The 25,187-nt window shown below is 41.1% G+C and overlaps 4 protein-coding genes across 7 annotated transcripts in view; 2 read left to right on the top strand and 2 right to left on the bottom strand.

The window, feature by feature from the left end:
• tmx2a (thioredoxin-related transmembrane protein 2a) overlaps positions 1 to 203 on the bottom strand; it is a 3,452-nt gene extending 3,249 nt beyond the window's left edge. Inside the window, 1 exon segment of the mRNA XM_008327048.3 lies at positions 1 to 203. Within this exon segment, the coding sequence (XP_008325270.3) occupies positions 1 to 197 (197 nt within the window). The 5' untranslated portion in view covers positions 198 to 203.
• A 128-nt stretch (positions 204 to 331) lies between these two features.
• On the top strand, positions 332 to 2,279 carry pmf1 (polyamine modulated factor 1). Its single transcript, XM_008327045.3, has 5 exons — positions 332 to 884; positions 1,279 to 1,384; positions 1,505 to 1,605; positions 1,748 to 1,943; positions 2,123 to 2,279. Exons 1-5 carry the CDS (start codon positions 658 to 660, stop codon positions 2,186 to 2,188), a joined length of 696 nt encoding a protein of 231 aa, XP_008325267.1. The 5' UTR covers positions 332 to 657; the 3' UTR covers positions 2,189 to 2,279.
• Positions 2,280 to 2,386: 107 nt separating this feature from the next.
• med19a (mediator complex subunit 19a) lies at positions 2,387 to 5,665 on the top strand. Of its 2 annotated transcripts, none has more exons than XR_003051884.1 (6): positions 2,387 to 2,752; positions 3,892 to 4,014; positions 4,482 to 4,615; positions 4,783 to 4,879; positions 4,960 to 5,155; positions 5,408 to 5,665. XR_003051884.1 is itself a non-coding variant. In XM_008327044.3 (6 exons), the coding sequence occupies exons 1-6, from the start codon at positions 2,536 to 2,538 to the stop codon at positions 5,471 to 5,473; spliced, it is 732 nt and encodes a 243-aa protein (XP_008325266.1). In that variant the 5' UTR covers positions 2,388 to 2,535; the 3' UTR covers positions 5,474 to 5,665. The 2 variants fall into 2 exon arrangements, 1 of the variants encoding a protein (XP_008325266.1); XM_008327044.3 differs by having other exon boundaries at positions 2,388 to 2,752; positions 4,960 to 5,054.
• Positions 5,666 to 5,902: 237 nt separating this feature from the next.
• slc43a1a (solute carrier family 43 member 1a) lies at positions 5,903 to 24,926 on the bottom strand. Of its 3 annotated transcripts, none has more exons than XM_008327042.3 (15): positions 24,685 to 24,926; positions 19,403 to 19,566; positions 19,051 to 19,243; positions 17,311 to 17,366; positions 16,638 to 16,714; positions 11,206 to 11,298; positions 10,984 to 11,117; positions 10,627 to 10,754; positions 10,367 to 10,513; positions 10,245 to 10,280; positions 10,027 to 10,159; positions 9,791 to 9,926; positions 9,630 to 9,700; positions 9,091 to 9,214; positions 5,903 to 8,860 (listed from the first exon to the last, which is right to left on the bottom strand). In XM_008327042.3, exons 2-15 carry the CDS (start codon positions 19,554 to 19,556, stop codon positions 8,663 to 8,665), a joined length of 1,680 nt encoding a protein of 559 aa, XP_008325264.1. In that variant the 5' UTR covers positions 19,557 to 19,566; positions 24,685 to 24,926; the 3' UTR covers positions 5,903 to 8,662. The 3 variants fall into 3 exon arrangements, with proteins under 3 accessions (XP_008325264.1, XP_024918689.1, XP_024918688.1); XM_025062921.1 differs by lacking the exon at positions 24,685 to 24,926 and adding an exon at positions 19,830 to 20,168; XM_025062920.1 differs by lacking the exon at positions 24,685 to 24,926 and adding an exon at positions 19,673 to 19,807 and having other exon boundaries at positions 19,403 to 19,630.
• Positions 24,927 to 25,187: the final 261 nt, after the last annotated feature.

Below are 25,187 nucleotides of genomic sequence, written 5' to 3'. Positions count from 1 at the left end.
GCCACTGTCATGAGGAAGGAGATGATATAGTAGGGTTTCAGTAGCCATTTGTAAATCTGTGGCAAATGGTACAAGAAAGCACACACTCCTGTGATAAGACCCATGCTGTCGGAGGAGAAACGGCAGCTGCAGCAACAGACTGACAGCGAGGACTGGTGCCGAATTCTTCTACGCATGCGCAATATACATACAACCATACATTTTTGTTCTCAATGAGGTGCCGTAGATGTATGAAGGATGTAAAAAAATACAACAGTAATCATTCAGGAAAAATACTTTAAGGAGTTTAGACTGCGATAATCCCCGCCGTGCTTCATTAAATACTCAAAAAGCGTTTGCAATGAACGTGGGGATGAATCACAAGAAGGTTAGTGTATTAGTTTTGTTAAACGTCACTTTCACAAAAACAACCTAAACACACTGGACACAATAAAATCCAACAGATAAAAACGTACCTCGTTAAATTACAATACATTAAAAACGACCTCTTGTTTTTTATTTTGGGGGGGGGTCAACAGATTGAGTTTTCTAGAGCTACCGTTTATCGTACCGGTAGGGGGCGGTAATGAAACAATATATTATGTAGTAACCTGAAACAGAAGAAGATTGTTATTTGGCGGGTCATGTAAAACGTAAACACGAGAGAAAAGGGAGAAGATGGAGGAAGTTAAAGAAATGCAACACAAAGAGAAGGAAAATATGGGCAGTGTTACAAAGACCGATGAGAAAATAAGTAGCGAGTCCACGGGAGAGGTAACCAACGTGGTGTCGGACTCTGGGGCTGCTGTTAAACCGAGTGAGGAGCCGAAGGCTCGGTTTAACCGAATGAAGTTGTTCAACAAAGTAATGCAAAAAAGCCTGGAAAAGTTCATCGAACATGCCAGGTTTGTGAACTTCTCTCTGATCAAAACGATCTTTTTTCATTTATTTATTACTAGTTTTGGGAATGTTAAGGTAAAAGCAAACTTAATCACGTAATGTCTATGAAGATTCTCAGTCATCCAGGTCATGGTCAAGTTAAAAAAAATCTGTTATGCACCTCTAATCCAAGAGGCTTCTTCAGTTCTAACTGGTGGTGGGGAGTACAGTGAATTAGACTAAACTAGATTAGATTTGACATGTCACTATACATGTCAAATGTCACAAGGCAGACAATTGCAGTTAGACCCTAACCAGAAGAGCAAAAAAGTAGAACACAATACTAAATAAAATTACTTTAAAGAGATACTGTATACTAGTATATGGTACTGTCAATAAATAGGCATCTGGTATATTCAGCTTTAACAGATTTGCCAGCACCTTTCGTCAAGTCTACACCAAGAATCCTCAGAGGATGGAGAGCATTTATAAGCAGTTCATAGAGGATGTGAAGAAGGCTATTCAGGTGTGTGGCACAACATATTTATTGATGGTTTAACCAAATTTTACTTCCTTGTAATTTAAATAAATATTATGTTCAGGTCCCCTGTATCATAAATATCTGTATTTGTGTTTGTGTGTAAAGGAAGACATTGACAGACTGATTGAAGAAGGGCGGTTAGAAGTCAAACTGAATGAGCTGGACAAACTGGAGCGTGCAGCCAAGAACAAAACAGAACCTGCATGGTTAGTAAGCAAAACTTATGGAGCCCCTAAAATGTTTTCCCCATGGGACTCCATACTTTCCTGTGTTTATTGCAATTGAAGGGATACTTAAAGATTTAAATGCAATACATAAAATAATAATATATTTTACATCTTTACTCAGGCGGCCCAGTGGTGTTCCCGAGGAGGACCTTTGTAGTTTTTTGATTCCCTACTATCAAAAGCAGGAGAAGTATATGCAACGGGAGCTGAAAAAGATCCAAGATGAAAATGCTGCACTTGCACAAAAGGTTCAGGCTGGGAGAGAAAATATTGCTCGGACAGAAAATCACATCTCAAATGTTGTTGATGAGTGGAAGGTAAGTAGAATGAGAGCTGTGATGAGAACAGGCCAATGTAAATGCAAATATGTTTATTTTCTGATTGTATTTGGACTCTCACATTAAATTGCAAAATATGGCTTGTCTTTAACAGTCAGTCCACATTACCTTTCATATAGGAAGGAGATTAATTATTATTTTTTGCTTTTCTCTTCTAGGCATCTGCTGCCAAATTTGAAAAGCTGTCCTCTGCTCTCTGCTCTGCTGATGTCTTTGGCGTGTGATTCTGACACTATTCTGGAAATTCTCTGTTGGTTGTACATAGCGGTATTGTTTACTGAACTGTTTGTCTAAAAATAAACTTTTTAAATTTTAGTTCTAAAGTCTCATTTGTGATTACAAGTTGTTATATTCATGGTGTTCAACGTACGCATTTGACAATACCTCAACGTGCGCCTTTATTTGTGGCATTACGGTACATGCTTCGAGGAAATGATGCCACAAAGAAAGAGTGGTGTATTTGATAAGCACCCGGATGGATTCACTGTGAGCTCCAGCTCCACGATAACACAATATTACCTGGCATGAACCGGTGTTTTCTTTTCTTTTAAATGTATTGTTCGTGATAGATATGACGGAAATGTTTTCAACTTTGTTCGGGCAAAATGATGCTCAGGGACCGCCCGGTTCATCGCTTGGTTTCGGACCGGGAAAGCCTCCGCCTCCTCTGCCGCAGAATCAGGTCTCTCTAACGGGGCAGATGCCACCACAGCACGGGGATGAAGGGCCTCCTCTGCGAAAGCCCGGAGCCATGAATGAACCTTTTTACTTATTGCGGGAACTACCAGGTATTTCAATAGTCTTGTACCCGCGCTAAAAAGATTTACGAAATTTATTGTGTACAAAAAGAGAACCTTTTGTATTCTATTAGCAGTTTGTCAACAGTGCTAGTTAATGTTAGCTCTTTAAGCTAATTAACGCTGTTAGCTTTTCACTTTTTCATGCGTAGAGCAATAAAGGTATCTTAATCGAACCCAGTTCGGTGAAAATCGTGTTTTAGTTTGTTTATGCAGACGTGTCTGGTTAAAATGTTTAAATTCCATAGTTGCTGTAAACTTTGTTATTCGCACTACTTTGTATCAGTAATGTAAAGTCAGACAATACTTTAAAACTTAAGTCTAATTCGATACATTCTTATGACGTGTTTTATATTATACATATATATATACATTTACTACATTTGTAAAGCTATTATTTAACAACTTTTTTTATAGCAATTATCAATTGCAACTATGTTTGGAGGTTGTCCAGTCACTTTTAAAAGTATCATGTCAAAACACAGAAACGTTAGACATTAGTGGACAAAATTCATGCACAGGCTAAGAACACGTTTTGATAAAAGTTGTTTTTTTAATTGATGCATATTTTTGACTATCCACGTGTGAAATGTAGAATTATCTTGAAGCTATCTCGAAATGTTACACCGTACTAAACACAACTGAGGTAGTAAAGATAATGAGTAATTTGTAATTCGTTGCTGCTGTGAAACCTCAAATAACCTTTAAGATATCAGATAGTGTTTAAATTAGATGATGTTTGAATTAGATGATATGAAGCCCAAAGAACACTATCGAAGTAAGGATGCTGACGTGTTTCACGTATTTCATGTGAGGGACTGTGTAATAGTCCCTTGTTCCATTCCTAACATTAACCACACATTTCTAAACTACTTTAAAAACTACATTGAAAAGTCCAAAGTGAGTTATACCTGGTAAACTGATCACATTTCAGAAACTCTTGTGGATAGAAATAGTTTTGTAGCACCTTCTGATACATTGCGTGCCACAACCACCAGTGGGCACTCGTGGTACGGGGATAACTTGGGACTGGCAAGCAAGTATATATATATATATATATAAACCAGTGACTGACAAAGGATGTTGAACTGCAAAAATCACCACTTGTTTAAGATGTTTTTTGTTATTAGTGGGAACAGAATTAACAGGCAACACCAACCTCATCACACACTACAACCTGGAGCACGCCTACAACAAATTCTGTGGGAAGAAGGTGAAAGAGAAGCTCAGTAATTTTCTACCAGAGTTACCAGGTGGGTCTAAAAACACAGTTAAGCTGGATATTTACTGTATATTACCTTATTTTTGATAAATTATTTTCATGCTCTTATTTTGGAGACATTATTGTTTGAAAATTAAAATTACTTTTCATCCTTCATATGCCATTAAATTGTTCTTATTTATTTGTGTACCATATATTGAGTAAAAATGTGAAAAGGCTTGTGTGTGTGATTTTTTTTTTGTGTGTGTGTGGATGCACTTAGTCCTACATTCTAAATTTAAATGTTCGGCTTCTTAACATTGCAGCCAAACTTGACAGAACCATTTTATCTTCGGTTTCAACCATTTTCAATGTCGGGTTCTTGTAAAGACAACACGCTTCAGACTAGTGTTGGGAATGATTGATTATATCCATACAGTGCACATCTGAAACTTTTAATACATTTACAAGGATCCATATCAGTTCAGCTCCTGACTGATCTCCATTTCTGTCCTGCAGGTATGATTGACTGTCCAGGGACGCAGGACGGCAGCTCTTTGCGCTCTCTGATTGACAAAACTCCAGTGTGTGGAAACTCATTCAGCCCACTGACAGGCGCTTTACTCACAGGCTTCAGACTACATACAGGACCGGTACTTACTGATTTTGTACTCTGAAGATAACTCACTGAAAATAGTAAAAAAATTACACAAAAGTCATAACAGTTATTTAAGTACAGTTCTGTGGCTGCATGTAATTTGTCTTTTTCTGAACTCGTTGGTCAGAGCAATACTAACACTTATCTAACCCCCCACCCCAGCTTCCAGAACAGTACAGACTGATGCATATACAGCCTCCAAAAAAGAAGAGCAAACACAAGCACAAACACCATCGAACACAGGACCCACTGCCACAAGGTACAACATGGACTCTACCCCGTGTACAAACACAAAGAAATGTTATTTACTCACTTTGATTCGATTTGTGTGTGCCACAGAAACTCCTTCAGACTCTGATCCCAAGAAAAAGAAGAAGAAAAGGGATGATGATCCTGACCGCAAGAAAAAGAAGAAAGACAAGAAGAAGAAGAAGGTAGACCGAGATCCTTGAAATAAGGGGAACACTGCCACATAGTGGCTGATGCGGTCAATGGCATCTAATCTGCCACAGGACAATCAGTGGTCGATTTAGGTGTGAGTACAGTGCTGAAATGTAACCTTTTTCTAGGACGGCTATGACATCACTGGCTTTACTTTTATCAGTGTTTGCTTTGTTAAGCTGACTAGGAGCTGCAAAGTTTAAAGAGTTCCTTTATTCTACTACACTTGAAACATAAGCATATTAAAACTTTATCTCACATTGGTAAAATGAATTGCCTGTCAGGTTCATGTGGATTGACAGGACTCTTTGTTTTCCTCCCTTTATTTTCACCTTTCTCTGTCCAGAACCGCCACAGTCCTGACCATCCAGGCCTCGCTGGATCACAACCCAACAGCAACAGCCTCAGATAGACCAGGGCCTACTGTGTGCAAGCCTGTGTTTAAATGTGTGACTTTGCATTTTGTAAGTGTGTGTGTGCGTGCGTGAGTGTGTGTTTTACACATAATTCTATTATTGAGAGCATGTTTAATAAGCGAGGGCATGAGTTGAAGGATGTGAGTGGTTGTGTGATGTATGCAAGTGTGTAAAAAAAAAAAAAAAAAGGAGCTGTGACCCACTGGATGTGAGTGATTAAGGAAAGACTTTTTAAAATCGGCATACAGATGTGACAATGAACTGCATGGTTCACTGGAAGACCCAGCAGGTGGCGCACGTGTGTCCCTCCTCAATTTTTGTTGTAATATCTTTTGACTGTAAAGCCAGAATCAAATAAACATTTGTGTCTCCTTTTTAACAAACATTATGTGGGCGTCGTGAAGAAAGACATTCAGGCGCTACAGTTACATCCATACGTTTTATTTTTCAAATTCACAAGCTGGATACATTGATTGAGGATGGGGAAAAAAGGTTTATATAACAGAAGGTGAGAAACAAACTCTGAGGGTGAGAGCGTAGATATTAGTACACAGCGAAAAAAAATGGTGACAACTTAGTTACAAACAACTGAAATCAGCTCAGTGGAGTCACATTAGGTCAGGTTTAGTTTGGCAGTGTTTCTAATCAGGTTTGGCAGTAATTAACAGAGTTGGAAGGAACTCTACTATTGCTGGTGAATCTGTTTAAATACTTAGTTAAATCTTTTTTTAACTGAAAAATAATCATCTGTAATACTGGCTGAAATGTTCTCAACGTTTTAAATATTAGAAGTACACTTAAGCATGGCAACTAATGAGCTGATTAACCCTTTATGAAAGTCAACAAACAAACACTTAGACTCAACCATTATTTGTCCAAGGACTAATTTGTGACATTTAACCATGTGCAAATTTGTGAAACATACAGTAATATGTGCATGCACTACAAGAATGAATTCCGACTTTGGTTTTTCATTGGGCAGTGTCACGAGACGCAGTTGAAACGGACAGTAATAAGTCGTCAGAGACTGATTCAAACATCGTACACACAGTGTGAAATTAGAACAACAACAAAAAAAGAAATGCTTCAAACAAGGAAAAACTTGTCCAACCTGTCTTCACTTTGAAATGGACTCGATTAAAAAAAAAAGTTAATTTAATGATTACAATCGATCAAACAAATCTATACGACCCTTAATGTGTGCAGATCAAATGTACAGAGTAGATAAAGAAGTACATTTTTGACACTTTGGAAGAAGTTTCTCTTATCAGAAGTTGACTCAAGTAGGTGGGTCAATGGCTAAAAAGCTGAATATATATATATATATAAAGATATTCAAAAGCTAATTTAACCACAGCCATTGTCCGTGCATATATGTATATGTGTGTAGAGCAAAGGAAACAAGCACTCACTTCAGTTCTATTTACAAAATAACTTGTGGAGTTTTTAACTCCAGAAATCACACACGGCTACAAAAAAAAAAAAAGCAGAGTACACAGTAAAATCATTATCTTCATTTGTAATTAGCAACCTACAATACACTCTTCTTCCCTTTTCAATGCTACTCTGCTAGGAGTATAAATACACTTTATACACACACTCATTCGTCTGTCTGCACGTAGCAGAGCAAAGTGTTCAACAACTGTTAATTACTGTTATAAAAAAAACTACAAGGGCCGAATAAACATTACGAGTCAAAGCGTGCACTGATTACATTTTATATTTGGGCTGTTTTGACTCTATAAAGATATTAATATTGCTCATGTGACCAGTGATGTCAGAGTCGGTTGGAGAGAGACAGTACGAAAAGAAATCGGAGGTAGATAAGCATCTCTACAACCAGCCTGTGTTTGTTTGTGTTCTACCTACATATCCAAAGCTTTACCAATGTTTGTGTTAGTGTTATGATACATGTTTAAAGCTATTTCCTGAGGGATACAGCAGAATGAGCAAAAATATAACTAATATTCTGTAGAAATATAAACTGAACTAAAAGGTCTAAAGCTGCAGTGCGTAACTTTAAGGTTTGTCGTATTCCAGCCAATGTCAGTTCCAGTTTTAGTGTCTCCTGTCGTCCAGCGACATTAATGCTGTACATAGAAATAATTGGCTTCTTGTCCATACCAAGGGAAGGAAGTGAAAACACAACAGCAGCACTGGGCAAGATGGCCGCACACAGTAAGGAAGGGACCGGAACCTACACTGTACTTACAACATGGACACAGCTAAGCCAGTCGCAAATCTCAGTAGATAAAAACTGGTTTTCAAAGTAGTGTTATGTAAATTTGGGATGGTTCGATTCGATACTCAGGAACAGTATCGGTTCGTATTGGTCAAAATTTCAGAATCAAAGAGGATTAAAAAAAACAACTTTAAAGTATTCAAAGTATCCAAAGTATTTTCTCTTCCCTCTTTGTTGTTAGCAAGGAAGCTAACCGCCTTCATGAGGAAAAAGAAATCTACCATTTTACTCTAAACATAAAAACAATTTACAAAAATAAAATCATCAACCAGTTGAACCCATTTAGCAACTGGATGACTGTGTCCTCTCTCTACACAGAGTGCTGTAATACTGACTGTGGTTAGAAACAAGCCCAACAACTGTGCTAGGAGAGCAAAAAGACAACAGGTTCAACAGAGTCTAAAACACAAAGAAATGCACTAGAAATGAGCAGAATAGGCTGCTCTTTCTAAAAACCCTAGAGTTTATCAGATGAACTCTAACTGACTTATCCCTCAGACACATTTATTATTGTCCACAGAGGTGGTTTCAGACAAAGAAAACAGCGGCAGAATAATTCACCAAAATAATTGATACTATATTAGTAGTAAAGTTATGCACTGCACCTTTAAGACATTCTTTGGTTTTGTTTAGCATTTGGATCACAATGGTTATCTCAGAGCTTTGAGATAAGGTGTGTTTCAAGTACCGTGTAGCCTGACGCACAGTGGACCGTCCTGGGGTGTGTGTGCGTGTTTATGACACTGACTGACATTCATGGCTTAAAAATCACACTAATTTCTGCTTTTTCACCTCAGCTCAGATGCGTTCACATGACACGTCTTCTCCCGTCTCATCGTCTGTGGTGTGGGGGAGGGGTCAGTTAGGGGTTTGTTGGGTACATAAGGTTGCTGGGACTGTTGAAACAATGATTATCTGTGGCTTGGTTTGTGTGCTGGGCTCTCTAGGCCTCTACAGCAGGGAGGCTGTTGTTGTGGGATTTGACGCCGTTTGCCTCGGTGTGGTTGAGCGCCTGCATCTCCTGAGCTCCGGCCTGCTTGTCTCGAGCCTTATTTTCTCTCACCAGGCATCTGCGGTAGTAGAACAGATAACCAGGCAACAGGAAGCCGCTCAGGGAGGTGATCAGGAGGCCGACGTTTATCTGAAGGACACGGGAACGAACAATGTGAAAATGATCGCATACTCAAACAGTGAGGACATAAATCGATACCTGTTTGTGACAGAAAGGAATAAAATATTTAAATATATGTATAAATATATATATCGTTTTAGATCCCATATCTAACCTTGTACTGATTCTTTATTGATGTTAAATGAGGTTTAAATACTTGTGTGTCGTCGGTGGTTTGCGGTAACCGTAGGATTTCTTACCCAGTATGCATCTCCTTTGAGTGGTCCCACCATCGTGATGAAGAGTGGCTGCTGCAGCAGAGCAACCACAGCACTGATCATGGACTGCAGGCCAGTCAGGGTACCAAAGTGGTTGGATGGGTAGCTGTTGGTAAAACACTGCACGATTACTACAACTTTTAAACCAGTTCAATTCTCTGTACGTACAGTGTCATTCATCGAACATGGTGATGTGTTCAGGTGCAGTGGCTCTGCCCTCTTTTTGTGTTGTCTTTTTCCCCATACATTTTCATTTAAGGGTAGAAATGTGTACTGCATTGAAATTTAGAAAATTTAGTTATTAAATTGTTACATTTTGTAGGACAGAGTCGAAGGTGTACAGCACCGCAGAATAGTAGGGGCTCAGTGCAATGGGGAGTCGTTTTCTCCGTCGCTCCCAAAGTGATCAACAACTGCCTCAGACTTGGTGGTTGGAAGCTATCAGAGTAGGTTGGTAACAACTCTTGTGGACTCAATCTGTGCCCCCTGCAGGAGGGGGAGGGGAAAATAAAAGGACTTACACAGCAGCGTAAAGAGCTCCACCAAAGGAATGGAAGCCTCGGACCATGGTGTGGAGGATGAAGGTCAGGATCTAAAGAAGAGAAAGATGGATGAGGATTAGGCCCTTTAGGAGCTGGAGTTAGTGTTGTAGAGTGTGTGTGTGTGTGTGTGTGTGTGTTACCTGCAGAGGCAGGCTGTCGATGAGGCAGCAGCATCCAAAGGCGATCAGCAGCATGTTGGTGAGGATGAAGGCCCTCATGGCGTTGGTGATTTTCTGGACCTTACGAACTCTCCTGGGCCCACTGCTCTGTCTAACACTGTGGAAAAAAAAACATGTGTTGAAAAGCCATAGTTCCATGATCAGGGGTCAGCTGGTTCAATACACAGCTGATCTGCTTTAGGCTCATATGTGGTTACCTGAGCTCTGTGCCAGCAGGGGTGCCTTCTTCTAAACACTCCTTCATCTTCCAGTCCATGATGTAACCAATCAGAGGACATGTGGCCAGACACAGCAGCTGCAGGGTACCGAAGATGGAGGAGTAGAAGCTCACTGGAACAGAAAACATTTGTATATTCAAATATAAATTCAGCGTCTTGACTTTTGAGGAATCCACCAGAGGGAGACGAGAGCTCACCTTTTTCTTCTGCTTCAATCACCAGCTCATCGGATGCTAAGGTAGAAAAAAAAAGAGTCAGATTTAAATCCAAGTCGTGATAACGTCCCACACTTTTAAAGCACCAGCCCATGGATACTCACGATGAGGGTCACCGTGTGTGACCATGAACTCAAGCATCTTGTTCATCGCCCCCATGAAAAAGATAACCCTCAACTGGGACATTCCCATGGTCACCAAACTCCACAGGAAGATGGGAGAGAACACGGAGCGGCGGAAAGGAACGGTATCTGCAGAGAAAGTAAATCAAGTCAGATTAAATATGTGAGGAAAAAACTTCATCTGAAAAAAGGAAGGAGGAGGAGGAAGCCAACAGTACTGGCATGGGTCTTTGCTGACTTACTGGTTGCAGCCTCAGGACCGTTGGGAAGCTTCTCCGTGGAGTGTCTCACGTCTCCATTCTTATGGCTGAGTTTCTCTGCTGCAGTCTTCTCCTCGGAGACAGGGACCGCCTTCAGGGTTTCGATCTTACTGTTGAACACAAACACGCGCAGACACACACAGACTCAGTGTGAAATCGTACTATATATATTAATTTACTGTTCAAATGTTTTAGTCATAAAAAAAATCTGTCCTGACTAAACAGAAGAAGGAGGCAGGTCCTCAAACTGTATTCCTAATAAAGATGTCTGGGCCTCCTGCAGTTTAATGTGGATGAGCTTGAAAAGAAGAAGGAGGAACAGACGGCCACACCACTGACCTGTAGTCCACCTCATCAGGTGTGGGGAAACCTTCAGAAGGCCAGTTTATAAAACAGTTAAGAAAGACGGACGCTGCCAGTCCTGACCACATCCACATGATCACCCGGAAGGACACGCCTGCATCGTAAATCACCTGCCAACAAAAAATATTACAGCATATTTAAATAACTTAAAAACATCTGCAATTTTGGAAATTTAATTGAAGTTTGTTTTTTTTTAACCTTGACTCCAGGGAAAGTGACAGCAGACGAAGCGTAGGAACCGATCATCAGAGACATGACTGTGGAACTCAGGGAGCCAAACATGTTAGGGAGCTGTAACGACAAAAAATGTAAAGGTTATTGTAAATTGAAAATACAAAAAATGCAAATAATACGAAAGTACATTGACTTTAGAATAGATGTAGTGTACTAATATTGACCAGCAGAGGGAGCAGCTGCTTCTTATGAACCAGACGAGCCAGTTCGGAAAAACTGCTGCGCTCTTAATCAGGTTCCTTGTGCTGACTCATTCAAACATGTTGAGTTTCCATGTCACAGGAAACAAGAACCAGAACTCCTGACCCAGTCTGTGACCTGACCTCTCACTCACAGAGTTATCTTCTCACCCAGCAACACTCTAAGTTTTCTTTTCCATTTTCCTGCAGTTACAACAAATTCTTTGAACCAGGATTAAAGTTATGAAAGCAGACCTATAGGCAGCTCTTGACTAACTCAGCACGCTGCTATACATCACACAAGGCCGGAGCCCAGTAGTAAAGCATTAAATATTACATCGACCTCATTACAGTAGTAAGTAGCTTAGCCAACACAACAATGACCTGTTGTTCCACTCGGGCCCCTTTGATTGGAGTGTTTGGAGTATTCCATAAACGGGTCAGTCGTGATTAAAAAATCACATGTGGGGGATTTCATGTTAGTCGTACAACAAGTTTAGTTGTTTCTCGTTGACGACCTCGTGTAGCTAATGAAGGGGCCGGTGTAGTTTTCTGCTCCTGGAGGAGACAGATTACACTCTTTGCCATCATTACTCCGACTTCTTGACATCTTTGTTGCTTAATGGATTTTTTCTGGATGTGTGTTTAAAGAATTCTCAGTAGAACAGATTCTTGCAGCGTCGTCTTCCTACAGTTTTTGTCACTGATTAAAAAACAAACGAACAAACAAACCTCAAACTGCTGACATTCTTGACCTACTTAAATAAACTACTCATGAGGCCAACGGGACAGTGAAGCAGCAGGAAACACATGACAACGCACGAGTAAAAATGACAGAATATCAAGTCACCAGATCAATATATGAAATAACTAGGCCCAGTACTGGTACTAGGACCGGTATGCATTCTTCTAATGACCAGATTCTATTTATATAAACAATGATGCACCTGCCTCGTGACCAGGGCCTTTGAACCACAGACAGTAACCAGACTGTAAATAACATATTTGAGTTACGGTTTCGACAGATACCGGTGGCCATATTGAATTACTCTCTCTTTTTTTCTTGCGTCTTCTTCTCCTGACCTGTGAGGGAACGCTTAAGGTCATTTTGCGCTGACACAACAATGTGGTTGGCAGGTAAACAGGAAAAAAGAAGCTTTCCTGAGGATGTTCCGGAGGGGAGAGAGCCTGACTGTCTGACTGAGCTGAGAAAAACATTCTAGAAGAACACCCATCCTCATTCAGCGCTTCTGAGAATCGAAAAACTTCACAGCACATCTGTGGGCCGCGATCTGCCGGACTGTGGCAGAACTGTGGCAGAACTGAGGAATGTAGTGGAGGGCCCTGTGTGCACACGGGGGAGTCTGCATCTCTTGCTAATGTCAAAGCAAAGATATTCCAGCCGTGTGAGATGCCAGCTTCCTGATGTTTGCCTTCGTAGGTGAATGATTTGTTTCGGAGCCAGACAACGAGAGGAAAGAAACGTGAAATGTGTTTGTGCATGTGTTGGAAGCACGTGTGCCAGCAGCAGGTGAGATTCCCGCCTCAGTGTCCGGGCAAGTTCCCACAGAATGTGTTCCACAAATGACTTGGCTGCACATGTCCTGCATGTTCGCTCTGCCAAGGAGAGGTGGATGGAAACACGTGACTGACTGTACGGAGGCACACAAGGGTGAAACGGTGTCAGGAAGTCACTAACGCACGGAGCTTTGCCCGTTCACTTGTCACAGTTCATCAGTTTGGCCTGTACTCACGCTGTGCTCACTCACTCTGGGGTTTGTGAGATTTTGGCAACAACTTTAAGAGAGACTTAATGAGCTGGTGGCAGACAGGTGGACGGGGGCACAAATATGTGTAAGTAATGATGACGATGATGTCGAATGAGGAATAGTGGAAGTAACTTCCTTTGTGCCCTCGCCACAGCTGGACCTCCTCCCACAGCTCCCAGCAAGAAAATACTCAATCAGAGCTCATTAGAAGTGACTTCTTCTCCCCACCCCAAAAATGTGCCTCCCACTGAACAGAACAATGGAGCAACAGAATGTATACTTGACATTAGTGGCCCAGTGTTGATATTTAGCTGCACTGAAACAGACTGACAACAGAAAATATGTTTTCAGTAGCGACTAGATGTCGTGCAAACTGGTTGGCGTTTGAATGCCGTACGTCAGAATGATGAGACAAGACTTTCTGAATACATTTATGAGAGTTGGTAACGCAACCACGATACGACATCGCAAACTGAGGTTTGGTTTTCAAACCTCACTATTTCTAGAAGGTTTGGAGTTCGTTTCCTGTTATTTTCTTTATGCAAAATGAAATATCTTTTTTTTCCCAATCATTTTGTACTCAACTGTACGTGACATAGAAGTATTTTGTCTGATGATCTGTGACTCACACTTTAACGTTTCCACGGTTTATTTGACCTTCAACCTTTTTCTGTTTCTCCATTTCCATGCTGAGCAAAGTTAAGAGCAGCTCAGGCTGTCTGTGCTGCTACCTGACACCCAAGGCTGCACGTGGGACAGGGACCAGCCCTGTGTAAAACCAGGCCCCTGCATGCAGCCAGTACTGTTAAAGGGCATTCCCACATCACTGACAGTAAACGCATGGCGGAGTTTTCTCATGCCGTGGCTGACGCACCCATGACCTAGAATAACCTTGAAAATCACAAGGGTGCGATTACAAGGAATCAAGAGTTTAGTCATTTTTGGGATAAGGAATAGCTGCGGGGAAAATATAAGACTGTCCGTCCTTACAAACCTGTTTATGAATTAACTGTCATAACCTTACAAACCTGTTTATGAATTAACTGTGTTATTAAAGTGAACCACGTCCACATGGAAAGATCAGGTTTGAAGGCTGCTTTAAAACCGTTCACAATAGATCAGGTTTGAAGGCTGCTTTAAAACTGTTCACAATTTTATATAATAACAGTAATTATTATATATATATATATATATATACATTATTATCAGTGAGACGCAGCTGCAGTGTGTTGTTTGTACAGCCTGGTGGAGTTTTTATACCAGTCGTATCAAGATACTGATCATGATTAAAATATTATAATTCACCTCAAATCAAAGGTGAAACAAACCAGATAACAACTGTCTGTTTACGGTGACAGAGTCGACACAAAACATGACAAGTGGGTCACAAATCACAATGTTGTGTGAGTGTACAGTATTTCAGTGAGTGTGACTTTCTATTCCAGCAGAGAGACACACAAGGACACTGACCTTTAATTACCAGCCATTTCAATTTAAACCTGCCACGTGTGTGTGTGTGTGTGTGTTTCTGTGTCCGTGCTGGAGCTGGAAACAGAAGCACTGACTCACACACTGACTGTACTGCAATAAACGCTGTGCAGGATTTAACTTCTGTTGGTAAGACGACTGAAAATGAAATATTAATCCTCATAAATCAATTAATAGTGATTGACAATATGTTTTTTTTAAACACAGGCAGATGAGGAACAATTCCCTGCTTATTTTAGGGAGAACTCATGATTCCCAATGATTTGATGCATGCATTACAGGATAGGAGTGGAAGCTCCAGGTCGTTAGCTTAGACGTTGAATGTCCTTGTGCTGAAGAACACTCAACTTTTTGTATTTCCTGTTAATTAAAGGAAAACGGAACTAGAAAGTCAGAGTACCAGTACCTCCAAGCTACTATTAGTCACGGAAACATGACTTATTTAAAGTTCTAAAGTTTTGTTCCAAGTCAAGGGTCGTGGTTTGTGTGAGAGAAATATTTACTAGATTTATTTTGGTTAACGAGACGTTCTCCAGATCTAGGCGGAATATTTAGATAGAAAAACACCATGATAAATACTTAGAGCCTCCCAATAATAGATGGAACAGTTAGTGCGTAACAGTGTGAGGTTGTCATGTGCCGTGTCTACAACAATAGTGCTGACTCATCACAGTCGTATCAACTGAACCTTCCGTCCTCAGAGGGACACAGACAGGTGCCCGTCCAACTTTTTTCACTCACAAACAGATGAAAGCAGCCGGTCATTTAACTCAGCTTGAAACGGATGACCCCCGGCTCAAACCCTTCCTTATCCAAACATGTGTTTCACAAATGTGAACACATATTTATACATTGACATGTGTGCGCAGTCACGCAGAGTTGAAAACGTTTTCACAGCGAACTGTTGCCGACCGCCACAGAGAAGAGAGAAACCAGAGGAGAGGATGAAGAGAGGACTGTGAGGAAGGAAGTGAGAAGAAAGTGAGGAGATAAAGGAGAAAAACTGTGGCCTTGACTGTCGTGAGTAGAGGTGAAGAGGCTGAGCCCTCGGGAGGGTGTGTGGTCAGTGGCCGTCTCTCATTGGTGGACACAAATGGAAGACTTTCCATCTTGGAAAAGTCATGTGCAGCTCCAATACAAACACAACCACCTGACTGACCCGTGGTCACGGTGCAAATCAAACACTTGTCCGGACACAGGAGGCGGTGACAACGACGAAACCCTTTAGTTGTGTTGATACCAGCAGACACACATGCCTCACGTGAAGGCACACAAACACAGCTCCCTGTCGCAACACAAACACTGTTGTCTCAGCTGAGACAAACAGTGGGCGACGGCACACTGCCGCTCTCAGCTACCAAAACTTCCTGGAACAAAATCGCCGACACGTCGCTGCTCAGTTTCTCAGAATTACAGTGACGTCACAAATATCTGTCCCTGTTACATTGTCATTAAATAGAACCAGCTGCACCACCATGCCAACAGAAATGAAACACACACGGTGTCAACCACTGTTCTAATGAGATTCTTTCAACGTGACATCAAATACTGACTCATGTGACGTTTCCACATCACATCATTACAACACGTCCTGGTCAAAAGATCTACGTTGTGACGTTTCCACATCACATCATTACACCACGTCCTGGTCAAAAGATCTACGGTAAATGAACTCAGACACCCTGTCAATTATCATTAGGAGTGCTCACATAAAGTACATACTGTGAGAGCTGCGACAATCATTGTGGAATGAAATTACTTAAATTCCCGTCTTTGTTGTCACACAGCTCCACCGCTGCCTCCACCTTTCAGGTTGGCCCTTACGTGCAATAGTTGATACAAAACATCACGGTGAGAATAAGGTTTGGTACCAAACTCGTGTTATAATATCAGTTCATGTGATGATTTAATGTCAACCCGGAGATCTGTCTTGTTTGTTTGTGTTTGTTTTGTGTCTCACCGTGAGCGAGGTGAAGGTCAAGCAGATGCCTCCGAAACCGTTCAGGGACAGAGCCAGGAAGATGAGAGCTGACAGGACTGAAGAGCAACACAGAAAGTCAAAGTGTTACAGGGCAGTGAGTTACTGTAAGACACAGTTAGCTTCATAATAACGATGAGTTGAATTGAGTTCTTTACAGTGGGAATTTTGACAATGCCAGAGTGATAAGAATGCACGTCATTGGCTGTTGCTCATGTGTACTTAAATTTGCTGTATAACAAAAAGTAAAGAATTACAAAAATGGACAAACAGCTGAAACAGAGACACGTGACCAAGCAAGTCCCCTTCCACAGGCTGCCTATTTGTACTTAGACGTCATTTGCAAACTTTGTATTGGACAAAGAAATAGTTTCATTATGTTAAAAACAAAATAGCCACAAATGTGTGTCTTTTGTGTCTTTCACATGCCACAGCACAGCCTTGACACTCACTGCACTAACGATTTCCAGTGAAGCTTAGCATCTGTGAAATGAGCTGTTCAGCAGTTCCCTGTTTCAGTCAACTGAAAAGTCTAATACACTCTGCCATGATGGGACATGTGAGGACATGACATCACAACATGAAATGTCTTTCCTGAAAACTATATACTTTAGAGAGTATAGTTTGTGTACTTTTGTTTGTGTTTGTTGTTTACCTTCAGGGTTGTAGGCAGATACAGCAATCATAGCACAGGACATCCCAAAGCATGAGCTGTAAAAACACAGAAAGAGAACAAAAAAAAATCCCAAAGCATGAGCTGTAAAAACACACAGAAAGAGAACAAAAAAAAGGGAAGAACATGTAAATTGTACTTCAACCACTTCCATTTATAAAATGTATTGAGAAGTTGTTGTTGTGTGTGTGTGTGTGTGCATGTGAGAAAGTGACTCACTATGCTTACATGAACACGTGACACATTTCTGTTCTACTACTTGTAGCTCCAGCTCTACTTCAAGTATGAATGGGAAATCCCACTTTCTATTTCCTCAGTGTATGGCAGTGACGTGCTTCACTTATGCCTATTAACTAAAGGCTAACACTGTTCAGTATTATCTTCACTTATTACCTCTCCTGCAATTTTAGCTCGGTGTTGTTTGTAGAAAGGGTGTTACTTGAACAAAGATGGAGACTCTATCACTGATGTTTGCACTGCTATGCTAATCTTCTACTCACATGTCTAAATGCACCGCAGTAGCGGCTAAATGAAGATTTGTGAGGAAACACAAATTAGCTCAACAGTTTATTTATTTGCACATTCTGTAATAATTTTTTTTTTCTGGTTTAAAAGTAAACATGCAAGCAATGACTCATGTTGACTTTGAACTGCGTCAACCGAGCTAGCACCTATTCAATTCTTAACCACACAGCCTGGGTGTTGTTGTTTGGTGTTCAGAATAATGATATTAATTAACATTTGAATCGACTTTGCTGCGAATTGATTTTTTTTCTTTTCTGTTTGAGCATTAATTTCGCCTAAATGGCAGAAGGTTAATCTCGTGTAACGATTCAATTACACACATGCTTGAGTAAACAGGACACTCTTATCGGCACTTATTTGCTTCGTTTCACAATCTGATACTAAATAATCAAGTATTTCTGTTCTGAAGCATATAATAAGCGGACATGTTTTTTTTTACCAACTGGAACCTGAATTCTGGCATCTGACAATAATCAATCAGGAAATCTGTATGAGTGACAGTTTCTTTTCATCTTTTCTGGAGCTAGCCCTGTATAAGTATCTTCACACTCAGATGAATTTTACTATCTACTATGTCAACTGTTTACAAACATGCCTGTGCCCCACCTACATTCATTGACTCAAACACAATAGACATGTCCCTCCACCCACCTTGAAATGTGATCTATCAGCTCTTTTAGTCAAACGCAGAACATTTATTTAACTGACTCACAGTTTGGCTGATTGATGACGCGGTATAAAAATTTTTTTGGCATGTAGCCTCGTGACACTTAGCAATAATTACCTTAACGTGGCTCATTTATAGAGTACTTCAACCACATCTGGCTGTCACTATATTCAAATTACAGTCTGTAAAAAAAAAGCAAGAAGCGTATTTATTTATTCTAAGGCAAACCAAAAATAATGCAAAACCTAAAGACTTAAATTTGAACTTGAAATAATCCTGAAGTGCAAATAGCTTTAGTTTCCTCAAGCTACAAACATTTTTTTGTCATCAGATGAAAACAAACCTTTTCTTTGTTTAATAGCAACACACCAGCAGACATCATTATTTACTTTTTCCTGTTGTACCTTTGGTGATTACATGTGCAGCTTGGAATTCTATTATTTTTACTTGAATTGAATCTCATCTTTGTACGCTTTTTCACACGACGAGTCTTATATATAAAATAATAACTTATGTTGTGCAACTGTTACCTTCCCATCAGACGAATGGGGCGTGGCCCAAACCTGTCCATAAGGATACCAAGGGGTAGTGTGGTAGCACTGAGCAAGAAGGAGCCAATGGTGAATCCCAGGTTCAACATTTCCTCCTGGTCCACGCAGCTTAGCCACTCCTCCAACTCTCCAGACGAGGAGTTTCCCAAAGACACAACCACTGAGTCGTTTTCTGTAGGAACAAGCAAAGAAGGTTAGTCCAATACCCAGATGTTGGAAACGTGTATAATCTAAGACAAGGCAGAGAAAGCATACTTTTTAGGCCTTCAATCAATCTAGTTTCAAGTTAAGGCCCAAGAAGAAGTTTCAGTAACAGTGATGTTGATTTTACCTGAGCACAGGTGAGAGTAGAACCCTTCCCTTTTCAGCATGATGAGCAGGGAGCCCCAGCCTAGCAGCACGGCTGAGCACAGGAGGTTTTCAATCACTGCCGTCACCGCCATCCACCAGCGCCTTCTGTAGGCCTGGACAAGTGAGGGCGCCATTGTTGATGCTCTGAGGTGGAGATGAAAGGAAAGGGTCTGATTAATGGAAAGCTTTGGAGGACAGTCAAGTAACACTGAGCGTATACATTTTTAGATTTTATCATCATTTTTCAGACTCATTAGAGTCTGAAAAGGGAATTCTTAAGAAAATTCATGTTTGGTCAATTTTTGCCTGGTTCCCAGCTTCTTCTCTTCTTCTTTTGTCTGCACCCTTCATAGGCCCCCATCTCACCCTAATCCCTGCCTCCTCTACAGTTAACCAGTGCAACATACCTTGTCTATTATCTCTGTTATCTGTCCTCATCACATTGAACATTGTCAACCTCGCCTCTCTAACTTCACCACCAAACTGTTCTACCTTAACTGTGCCTCTGAGCTGCTCATTTGTTAACGTGTCCAACCTCCAGCCCAGCCTTTGGTCAATTCAAAAGAGCCGCTGTCTCTAAACCATACCTTCACTGCCAGTGAATGCTACAAATGAACCCCACTCCTTATATAATGGTGGTGGTAATGGGTTACTAAAATATTGATTCCTGACCAACAGGAGACCTTGAGAAAAGTTCATTCCGTCGACTTCAGCCAAAACCCCTTTCATTATGTCTGCTTCACTGCAGAGACGTTTTTCACGCAGTCTGCTTCACTGCAGAGACGTTTTTCACACAGTTTGCCTAATGCAACCCATGTGACCCATCACTATTTTGTAAATCCCAGTGGGGTCTCTAACACTTTTTTTTTGTCCTCATCAGTCCCCTCACTGTGCAGCCATTCCCTCATTGATGTGAGTAGAGGAAACAATGCTGAAGCCCCCCCACTCCCAACCCCCGTCTGCATTTGTTCTGAAGGTAGAAACCACAATTTAAATAGGTGAGATTTCCATGTGAAAGCAGCCAAGAGTCGGCCTGAAAGTCAGCAGGTAGCCCCCACTTAGGCTTTGACTTTATCTGTCTGGGACAGAAGCAAATGGTGACTCAGCTGTTGCGTAATAATAGGACACAAATAAAACAGCAGACAGTTGAGTGTTGTGACCAATGCAGCCAGGTCAGTAAAGTACAAACAAACATACAGACACACACACACACAACATGACCGGCCATGATAACCCACGACATAAGCGACCAATGTACAAGACCAGTCATGACCACCCCAACAGAAACACACACACACACACACACACACACACATCTGGAAAATGTGGTGCATGACGCAAGAAATCCCCAAAATATAAGCAGCTACAGTGTTTAGACAGAAGTGGAAAACACAGGAGCCTGGGAAATGTGCGCTCACTCTTATCCTTAGCGGAAACAGTTTCAGCAGAGTTAATGAGGACATCTCATCTGTGTGAGAGTGTGTAGAGATCTAACAGGATCTAATGAGACAGATTTGTCTCTGCGTGTGCCCATTAGTGTGTGTACGGGCGCAGGGAGGGCGTGTGTAATGGGATTATCCACAGACCAGTGAGCCGACTTTGTGAACAAATGTGAGTTTGAAAAGAGGGATTTCTGTAGTAAGTGATCCACACAATGGAGACCCACTTGACACAAGCGAGACACACACGCACAGACACTGGGACTTCTGAGGACTTTCCAAGCTTTGATGCACTTCTCAGGCTCTTGGACAAACTTAAGTCTTCGGCACATGTCTAGTAACAACGTTACACTAATTCTAAACTTTGCTTTAAAAAAATGCATAAAAACACAGGCATACACACAAAGCTGTGAAATTGAAGTTTAGCCCAAAACAACTGGCAGTGCCAGCTGTGTCAATACCACAGTTCAAAGTGTTTTTTGAACTCGATTTGTTCCAATGTTGAACAAATAATAAACAGCCTCTTGGCCGTTTCATTCACCGTCTACCGCTCAGACCTGGGCAGTGGTAGAAACGGGAGCCAATCGTAGCAGTCGTAGGGTGAGGGCAGCGGTAGAACATGGAGTGTTCACCTTTACATACAAACAGTGTGTTTCTGTTAGCAGGTGTGATTGAATCCATTAATTAATTCAACAATGACTTGAACTAGGGATATCCAATTATTAGCATAATTATATAATATTGGTTTTCCCTCTGATAATGAAGATCTGATAACACAATGCCTGGGTTTTACCAAATTTGCTGGAATTTGACGTAGAGTCCTGAGAATATTAACCACGTAATCTGCACTCCTTGAACCAATTTATTTAGAGGATAAATACACAGATCCAGGCAAAAAGCCCTGTCCTTATAAGAACCGTGTGACTTAACAAATTTATTCTTATCTGTTATTTGATTAAAATATTTGTGTTCAACAAAACTGCGTGCAGACACGGCTGATTATGTGAACATCATCAAGTTTGGGCTGTTGCTCATCCTTCACAGACAGACCATAGTGACAGACCATAGTGACAGACCATAGTGACAGACCATAGTGCCAAATTGTATTGTGTTATTTTGGTAAATCATGCTGTCGAAGCCACAGGGGAAAGTATTTGTTTACACGTGTACAGAGAGGTTAGGAGAGACAACAGTTGTCCTGGAGGACACTGTCACATGGACTGAATTAGTGGCTGCAGTATCAACGCGTGACGGATGAGACACATCACACACTCACACACTCTCCTCAAGAGGAGACAATGTTGTTCATGCAGTGTGCCATTTGAAAAACCACGTGTGTGTGTGTCCACAGAGAGGACCGCGGTATAAGTTTCCTGAGAGATCGAGTTCTTGTTGACCACACGGCCTGATCGGAGACGACACGCGAGTCCAAGACAAGTCAGAGACTCAGAGATTCACTGCATGCTGCCTCCACGTCTCGCCATGCAGTGACTTTTCCTATAGTCTCATCATACAGAGCAGCTCGGTGCAGCAGTGGCTTTTGTGTTAAAGTAGTCAAACCAATTCATAATGATGAGTCAGACGCGGCGAGAGTCAACACCAAACAAAGGCCTGCAAACAAGTTTAAACATGAAACTTTTAGCTTGGCAAAGGGTTGTGAACCACTGTTAAAACACTGTGAAGTGTGTGTGTGTGTTTGGGAGTGTGTGTGAGCAGAGGGAGGGGCCTAACTGAATGGAACACCATACATGGAGAGTGTTTCCTGAAATACCTGAACGCCAAACTGACTGATGCAATGTTGCCATGCATGTACTATGGAGACACATCTATGATTTATAAACAAAACATCCTACATGCTATGTCTGGTATAATCAGACCTGTTACCGTCTCTGTGTGTGTGTGTGCTTATGGATGTTTTTAGAACTCGTTCAGAACTCATTCCATGTTCGGTTTTCTTGCGCCTTCCACACACACACTGCAGTAAAAGTCACACTCCTGCTCTTTTTTCCCTGCAGGGATGTTTTTTTAACCCGGACCACTCGTGTTTGTCCACCTCCGTGCGACATACAGAGCCATAGGACAAACTCTTTATTCTCACAAGTTTCCAAGAAAATAAACCACACGCGCCCCGAGGAGCCACAACCCCCGAAACCAGAGAAGAGGCCCGTCCGTGGGCTGGCAGGCCGCAGAGCAGCAGCTGTCCTCCCGCCTGCATGAGTTCAGCCTGGGCTCCGGTTACCTCCGAAACGGGGCGGCCTGCTGCTGCTGCTGCCTTCAGGGACCCTCCTGAAAATCTGCCGCTTTTAGCCTCACTGACCCCACAAGACATCTATAAATACTTATATGGGACCACTTGTTTGGCAGGTATGAGTAGTTTAATTGATCTGATCTTATTTATAAAATGAATTCAAAAGAAAATAATTATATGAATAAAAGTAATTATATCACCCACATAAAAAATTCGGGAAATTAATTGGATAAGTTTTATGCATGACTTTTTTGTCTGCTTAATTGATTCATTTATCTTCATTTCGTGGTAGCCTGTGGATGAAACCTACTCAACGTTGTCGTGGCATTCATCTGAAAAAAAAGGGGGTATTCATCTGTCCCCGATAGGATGGAGGTAGAGCTTTTCATGTGGTCCCTAAAATTATATACTTTGAATTTCATCTTTAATTACTCTATAATAAAAATATAAAGCTCCATAAAGCTGTTTGCCAGATGTTGGTCAGTAATATTTCACTATCTGGGTTTGCTATAATATTCACTATCAATAAATTATCTTTAACTCAACTTTCTAAAATATGTAGATAGGCTAAATAGAGTTCCCTTCTTTTTTAATGTAATAAAAAACGATGTGATTTTTTAAAAATGAAAAAATGTTGACTAAGACTGTGTTGTGAAATTGGGGTTAAATGAATGAAAGGTGTGCACATAAAGACTTAACATGTTTTCTAAATCCAATAATCACTATAGACAATATATACTTTGATTAATTTAACCCATCTTCTCTGATTTAATTGTAAATTTGTGTGGATAAAATTAATTTGAACTGCACTACGTACAGTTGTGTTGTAATAATTTAAAATGTTCTCATTGTATTTTTTTAAATGTCGACTTCGTCTGCGAATTTAAAAAGAATTTATTGCGAAATTCCTACTTTGTTGTCTGTCCGTGAAGGTGCCACAAGTTTTTCATCATTCCCAGAAAGACATGCCTGCGCAACTGTATGTGGTTACAACGGAGGAAAAAAAGTTTTTAACCCGGTCAAACCATACCAACTAAAACAAACTAAAAATCGATACTTAACGATATCATTCTTTAATTGTTGTCATTAATTTTAGTTTTGTTATCTTCGGCGGCAGCAGCGGCGATAATAATAGACCAGTTGAAGGAAGGAACCAGTGGAAAAGCCTGGCCAGATGAACGGGAACTCGGTCCCACTCAGCCCATTACAGTTGCTCTTCTGAAGAATTGTTTTAAAACTTCCTCACACACACCCACACCTGTTTTTTTACCTGTAACACACTAATTCACACACACACACACACCTGTTTTTTACCTGTAACACACTAATTCTCTCTCTCTCACACACCTGTTTTTTACCTGTAACACATTCTCTCTCTCACACACACACATCAGTCGTTGTACCAGTCCTAGTGTGATGTCTCGTGCCACGTGTAGTTTTATCAGCAGCCGGTCAGTCCTGCTCTTGTCCACACACACACACACCGAGGTCACACACACCTTCCTCACACTCGCTGCCATGTTAACACACAATGGTGTGTACATCAAGGTTGATAAAGTCATTCAAATTACTTACGTCACTTGTAGACTGTGTCTTCTCAAAGAATGGAAAAAGGCCTCTCTCTGTGTTCCCTTTTTTTAAAACTACTTTTTTCTCCACTCTGTTGTGGATGGTAAGTTATAAAGTTACTCTGGCTGCTGCCTTTGTTTAGTAACAGAAACCAATTAGTCTCGTCCAACCCTAACGGTCAGACCTGACTCCCTACTTTGCCTCCTTTTCTCTTTGTGCAGGTTTCTATCGTAGTAAAAGGCTCCACACAAGTATACACCGCCTCCTTTTCTCCTAATTTGACTTCTACAGCCCTCCTCCTTCCTACGGCTCACAGATGGGTGGAGGAAAAAGTCACTTGCACCCCCCCACCTCCCTCCCTCCCCCCTCCGTACTGTCGTCCTCTGAGCTGTGAGTGACAAATGTCTTTTTCATTGAAAATGTCGATCTATCGCTCTCTCTCTCACACACACTCTCCCCCTCTCTCTCTCTCACTCTCTCAGTCTCTCACTCCCTCCCTCTCTCTCTGA

This window comes from Cynoglossus semilaevis, chromosome 15 (genome assembly GCF_000523025.1).
Source record: "Cynoglossus semilaevis isolate Cse_v1.0 chromosome 15, Cse_v1.0, whole genome shotgun sequence".
In the NCBI taxonomy this organism is placed as follows: Eukaryota; Metazoa; Chordata; class Actinopteri; order Pleuronectiformes; family Cynoglossidae; genus Cynoglossus; species Cynoglossus semilaevis.
Note: the sequence above shows the minus strand (reverse complement) of the source record. Positions and strands in the feature narration are given on the sequence as shown.

Coding starts and splice junctions, on each gene's coding strand:
- pmf1 (XM_008327045.3), top strand. CDS start 658: ATGGAGGAAGTTAAAGAAATGCAACACAAAGAGAAGGAAAATATGGGC. Junction 885..1,278: donor AAGTTCATCGAACATGCCAG/GTTTGTGAACTT, acceptor TGGTATATTCAG/CTTTAACAGATTTGCCAGCA. Junction 1,944..2,122: donor ATGTTGTTGATGAGTGGAAG/GTAAGTAGAATG, acceptor TTTCTCTTCTAG/GCATCTGCTGCCAAATTTGA.
- med19a (XM_008327044.3), top strand. CDS start 2,536: ATGACGGAAATGTTTTCAACTTTGTTCGGGCAAAATGATGCTCAGGGA. Junction 2,753..3,891: donor CTTATTGCGGGAACTACCAG/GTATTTCAATAG, acceptor TTTTGTTATTAG/TGGGAACAGAATTAACAGGC. Junction 4,015..4,481: donor TTTTCTACCAGAGTTACCAG/GTGGGTCTAAAA, acceptor TCTGTCCTGCAG/GTATGATTGACTGTCCAGGG.
- slc43a1a (XM_025062920.1), bottom strand. Junction 10,160..10,244: donor GATTGAAGCAGAAGAAAAAG/GTGAGCTCTCGT, acceptor TTTCTGTTCCAG/TGAGCTTCTACTCCTCCATC. Junction 9,927..10,026: donor CCTGCTGGCACAGAGCTCAG/GTAACCACATAT, acceptor TTTTTTCCACAG/TGTTAGACAGAGCAGTGGGC.